General features: G+C 37.7%; 1 protein-coding gene across 1 annotated transcript; it reads left to right on the plus strand.

Moving 5' to 3' along the window:
- The first annotated feature begins 565 nt into the window (after nucleotides 1-565).
- TPS7 (trehalose-phosphatase/synthase 7) lies at nucleotides 566-5,606 on the plus strand. The gene is made up of 5 exons (XM_068612825.2): nucleotides 566-819; nucleotides 918-983; nucleotides 1,543-3,583; nucleotides 4,120-4,393; nucleotides 5,111-5,606. The coding sequence occupies exons 3-5, from the start codon at nucleotides 1,590-1,592 to the stop codon at nucleotides 5,429-5,431; spliced, it is 2,589 nt and encodes an 862-aa protein (XP_068468926.2). The 5' UTR covers nucleotides 566-819; nucleotides 918-983; nucleotides 1,543-1,589; the 3' UTR covers nucleotides 5,432-5,606.
- Nucleotides 5,607-6,356: the final 750 nt, after the last annotated feature.

Here is a 6,356-nt window from a genome sequence, read left to right on the forward strand (position 1 = left end):
ATTACATGTAGTTGGATATAATTATTGAGAGAGGAATTAGTAAAAAATGTAAGAAATAAAATCGTAATTAAATGATAAACTGATAGAGTGTGAGAATAAAGATGAATGATTATGTTAAAGATTGATGTCATGCATTCATGATGTGTAGTTCTTAGTATTTCACTTTTTCTCCTCTGCGGTGATTTTCCACTTCTCATAATTTATTTTTTGCTTCTGCATTTCCCTTTTTACCCCTGTCCGCGTGGTGGGTGCAACACAGTGACGCGCCAACGTACTGCGAGTACGTGTTAGGTCAGCAGCACGTGCAGAGCGCGTGGTCAATGCTCTCGCCGGGTGTTGCCAGCTGGCATTTCGCTACACTCACTTCCCAACCCAACCTTATCCAATTTCTTATAAAGTTACACTAACCTCACCTCTTGCTGTACCCTCGCTCCCTCACCGCAACTTCCATTGGCCACGCGCGAGTGTACGCGGCATGACATTGGCTGGTCACGCCAGCGCGTTGTCCCTATGGCGCCATCGTACTCCACTGTAGATAAGAGGCCATGATTTTGTTATGCTTAAAAAAATTAAAAGAGAGAGAGACAAATAATATTTTTAAAACGAAAAAATTGGACATATTTGGCTTTCGCCTCAGTTCCTATGAATGTGTATTAATTAATTAATTAAATAGTTAATATTCGGTTTGTGAAATTTTATATTAATTCTGTGAATCTGCGTTTCTATATTTTCACTATAACGCTTTCCTAATTCGTAATTCGTTTCGGGCTGAAAGAAGAAGAAGAAGAAGGAGGAGGAAGAAAGAAAGAGGGAGAAGAGGTAGAGAAAGAGAAAGAGGGGGAAGATCTTGTAAATAAGGAAACCCTAGTTTTTCCTTTTTTGGCTTATTTTTCTAAATTTTCCCATTAATTTTTCAGCTCCAAACTGCTACTGTTGCCAATAAGGAATCTCTTCTTCTCTTGTCATTGCTTCAATCGAACAAGGTCTGCTTTCATTTCAATTCCCCGTTTTCTCAATTTTCCTGTGCTGTTCCCTTTTCTGTTCTGGACAATAAAGAGGGCGTCTTTTTTGTTTTTCTGTTTGGTTTTTTAATCGGGTGAGATTTTCGTCGATCCCTTTGTGTCGGAAAATATCTTAAGTTTTGTTGGAATAATGGGGTTTTTTATTTTTTTTTGAAACCCTTGTAGAGGGTGTCTGTTCCTGTGCTCAATGTGATGTAACCTATGTTGGGGGTCAAGAATTTGGGGCTTTTGCATAGTATCTAAGATTGGAATATGTGTTCCCGAATTACCGTGTGCGTGTGTGCGATGTGTGCGATGTGTCTTCATTTTGGTATAGTGGTAACTATTTGCCACCAGGAAAGTGTGTATGTGTTGTTGTAAAGTGTGTTTGGTTATTTATCACTTAATGAATCCAGTTCTAACGTGTTGATGTATGAGAATGCGCGTGTGTGTTTGTGTTTGAAAGCTGTGTGTTATGTTGTTCTTGTGTCTTCAATGATTAATGGGTTTTTGTTTACCGTTGTTTTTGTTGATTTTGCAGTGTGAAGGACTTTTGTGGGTTTGTGTATTATTTAGGAAGGCGCAAAGATGATGTCCAGATCGTATACAAATCTTTTAGATTTGGCCTCTGGGAATTTCCCGGCAATGGGGGGCAGGGAGTCTAGGGAGAGGAGGCGAATGCCGAGGGTTATGAGTGTCCCAGGGTTTCTCACTGAGGTAGATGATGATCAGGCAGTTAGTGTTTCCTCTGATAACCCGTCGACAGTTACTACAGATAGAATGATCATTGTGGCTAACCAGTTACCGTTGAAGGCAAAGCGAAGAGAGGACAACAAAGGATGGTCTTTCAGTTGGAATGAAGATTCGTTACTTTTACAGCTTAAGGATGGACTTCCGGATGACATGGAAGTTCTTTATGTTGGTTCCTTACGCGTTGACATTGATCCAGCAGAACAGGATGACGTGTCTCAGAATTTATTGGATAAATTCAAATGTGTTCCGACATTTCTACCCGCTGATGTTTTGGCTAAATTTTATGATGGTTTTTGTAAAAGGCAGTTGTGGCCACTTTTTCATTACATGTTACCATTTTCAACAGACAAAAGCCACCGATTTGATCGTACCATGTGGGAAGCTTATGTGCTAGCAAACAAGCTATTTTTTCAGAAAGTAGTTGAAATAATAAACCCTGAGGATGATTACATATGGATTCATGATTATCATTTGATGGTGTTGCCAACTTTTATAAGAAGGCGTTTTAACAGGGTTAAAATGGGATTTTTCCTGCATAGCCCCTTTCCATCATCAGAGATTTACAGGACTCTTCCTGTCAGGGAAGAGATACTGAAAGCTTTACTAAACTCTGATATCATCGGATTCCATACCTTTGACTATGCTCGTCATTTCCTTTCTTGCTGCAGTCGTATGCTGGGTCTGGAGTATCAGTCTAAGAGGGGTTATTTAGGATTGGAGTATTATGGAAGGACAATCAGTATTAAGATTATGCCTGTTGGGATTCACATGGGCCGGATTGATTCAGTCATGAGAATGGCAGTTGAGGAGGCCGAGGTTAAGGAGCTCAAAAGGCAATTTGAAGGAAAAACTATCTTACTCGGTGTTGATGACATGGACATTTTTAAAGGCATAAATTTGAAGATTCTGGCGATGGAGCAGATGCTCAGACAACATCCCAAATGGCAAGGAAGAGCTGTTCTGGTCCAGATAGTTAATCCTGCTAGAGGTAAAGGGATACATCTGGAGGAGATACATGCTGAAATACAAGAAAGCTGCACCCGGATCAACAGAGTGTTTGGGCGGCCTGGTTATGAACCTATTGTTTTTGTTGATAGAGCAGTATCTATTGCTGAAAAAGTTGCCTATTACAGCATTGCAGAGTGTGTTATTGTCACAGCTGTAAGGGATGGAATGAACCTAACTCCTTATGAATACGTTGCTTGTAGACAGGGAATATCTGGTTCTGAATCATGTTCCAATGTCAGTGACCCAAAGAAGAGTATGCTAGTGATATCAGAATTTATTGGGTGTTCTCCATCACTTAGTGGGGCAATCCGTGTCAATCCATGGAATGTTGAAGCAACTTCAGAGGCAATGAATGAGGCTATCTCAATGAGTGATGGGGAGAAACAGTTGCGGCATGAGAAGCATTACCGGTATGTCAGCACCCATGATGTGGCTTACTGGTCATGTAGTTTTTTGCAAGACATGGAGCGGGCTTGCACAGACCTTTTAAGGAAAAGATGTTGGGGAATAGGTCTAAGCTTTGGATTTAGAGTTGTGGCACTTGACCCTAATTTTAAAAAGCTATCGATTGATGCTATGGTTTCAGCTTACAAGAGAGCAAGGAGTAGGGCCATTTTGTTGGATTATGATGGTACTGTGATGCCGCAGAACTCCATTAATAAGAGTCCAAGCAAGGAGGTCTTGTCTATAATGGAATCACTTAGTGCAGACCCCAAAAATATTGTTTTCATTGTTAGTGGAAGGGGAAGAAATAGCTTAAGTGACTGGTTTGCTCCCTGCAAAAAACTTGGAATTGCCGCAGAACATGGGTACTTCTTGAGGTCTGTTCTCTCTCCATCTCTCTGAAATGTCAGAACTTTGTCTGTTTTGCTAATATTAGTTCTCCAAAGATTGCTTTTTGTACTTGTCATATGAAACATATCTTAGGCACCTTCATCATACAATGTATGCTGAAGAGTTGGAAAGTGCCATTTTTTGTCGGAATAAATCAGGTTACAGTAATTTTCATTTATTCTCAGTTTGACCAGCCCATTACAAGGATCAAAGTGATCTTAAAGTCTAATTGAACAGATCCAATATAATATTACACTATTTATATCTGGTTTTGCAAGTGGTGTTTGTAAGTCATGCTATGTAGTTCAAATCGTTGTCGAGAACACATCGGCTTCTGACAGCCATGCCAGGAAGAAATTCCAGTCGAGTGGGATTTTGTTTCTGAAAATGTTTCTCAGTATTTCTGCGATTAGCTAACATATAGCTTCTCATCTCTCTTGATCTTCAGTCCTTAAATTCTGTCCTGCATTTTCTGATTTGGTAACATGGAAATTTCTATATTTAAACACATTGTTTTATTTAGATGGGGCCACAATGGAGAATGGGAGATTTGTGGTAAGTCCTCCGACTTTGGATGGATGCAGATAGCTGAACCTGTGATGAAACTATATACAGAGGCAACTGATGGTTCCTCAATTGAAAGAAAAGAAAGTGCTTTAGTCTGGCAGTACCGTGATGCAGACCTTGGTTTTGGATCTGCTCAGGCTAAGGAAATGTTAGATCATCTAGAAAGTGTTTTGGCTAATGAGCCTGTTGCTGTGAAGAGTGGCCAGTTTATTGTTGAAGTAAAACCACAGGTATATATAATTTCTGAGAAGAAAATGAACCTTTTTAGAATCTCCTTTCTAAAATGCTACTTTCCTGAGTTTGGATTTTTAAGTTGTATCATACCCTAAAAAAGAGCATATGTACCAAGCTTAGTTTTATATATTTTTCATAATGTGCTGCATTATATTTGTTTGTTTTGCTTTCATATTTTCTTGGTGGCACTAGGAAAAAATCTGTTAATTTGGCATTTGAAGTAGGAATCTTGTAAAATATAGTTTGTGTGAACCGCTGAGAGTTCATTAATGCTTCTGCAACTGTATCATTGTAATGTTACCTGTGCCATTAATTTGTTAAAAAAAGTGGTAAATAAATAGGTTATTGGAACCGAAGGAAGGAATATTTTGTTACAAAAAGTAGAAAAAAGATGAGGAACTTTCCCTACGCTGGACTACAGATAGAACCTGGCCTATGTTTTTCCAAATCTCACATATTCTCTTTCATAGTTCTGATGTTCTGCTTTGATAAAATCCCCTTTTTTTGGATACAATTGATGCTTCTTGTTGAAGGGTTCAGAGGTTAAAATTTTCAGAATCTTGAATGCATCGGGAGAGCATAGCAGCTGGTGGTTGTTATGTAATCTTGTCATGAACTTATAAGTGATTTGATATGCTTAAACACTTGTGGCACCCTCAGGGGGAAATTATTGAGTGATTAATCTGATTTCATTTGGTTGATTTTGTTTGCAGGATGTGAGCAAAGGTTTGGTGGCCGAAAGGATATTTTCGTCAATGGAAGGTAAAGGCAACCAGGCTGACTTTGTGCTGTGTGTTGGTGATGACAGATCAGATGAGGACATGTTTGAAATAGTTAGTAGTGCAATCTCAAGGAATATTCTTGCCACCAATGCTTCTGTGTTTGCCTGTACGGTTGGACAAAAGCCAAGCAAAGCAAAGTATTATCTGGACGATACAAGTGAGGTAGCATGCATGCTAGAATCTTTGGCCGAAGAATCAGATTCTTCACCCTGCATAAAAGAAACTGGGGATTCCTCTAGGAGGCAAGTATGAGATGAGGTTTCTCTGATTTAGGTGATGATGATTTTTTTAAATTGGGATGTAATATTCGTGGTGGTGACATTTGGGGCGTTTGCAGAGTATGTTGTCATAATTTTTTTCTTTACTTCTTTTGCTTTTCTTTCTTCTATTATATATTACATATATTTTTGGGAGAATCCCGTCATCATTTTCTGTTCCAGTTATTGATATCTTTGGTTGGTTGTGGTTTAGCAGACAAAGATGTTAGTTTGGTTTTTAAGTCCTATAACAAAGGAAGAAAATAGTGGAATTCTTGCTTTGCTCCGGTAACCTTTCCAAATTTAGACTTTGATTTCTCAGAACAAGTTATTTATTTAGAGTTGTTCCTAAAATTAAACCATTTTTACCAGAAGCCTGCAATGTAGTAATTATTATATTTGAGTTTTTTTATTTATTGAATTTTCGTTGCTATTTAGAAGATTTGAATAAAATTCATTTTGATTTTCCACTTTAACAATTTGTAGGAATATATCCATTGGAAGATGGAATGGGTATATACTTTCATTTAATTCTGGATAGCTTCTTCATGCACACGGTTTTCCCAAGTTTCATAAGGTGTAAAATCTCTGCTAATAAGAAAAAGTAACTCTACACACACATAGACAAAGTTATATACTAAAGATTATTAATTATGTTCGTCGTTTAACGATTTAGAGCATTTTTACACAAAATAATACTAAAGATTCAATTAAAATACTTTTATATTGAACAAATGCAAACATTATTGTAATTTATTTGAAAAATAATGCTGTTTCATTGAAAGTTGAAAATATCTGTTTCTATAAGCTTTGCATAGTACACCTGTCATGATAATAATACACAAATCTTCATCCTAAAATTCTTATTCTTTGCATAATCCTGTTAAATGAAATTCTTCTTTATACAATGTCACCATATT

Source organism: Phaseolus vulgaris, chromosome 11 (genome assembly GCF_051622355.1).
Source record: "Phaseolus vulgaris cultivar YP4 chromosome 11, ASM5162235v1, whole genome shotgun sequence".
Taxonomy (NCBI): domain Eukaryota; kingdom Viridiplantae; phylum Streptophyta; class Magnoliopsida; order Fabales; family Fabaceae; genus Phaseolus; species Phaseolus vulgaris.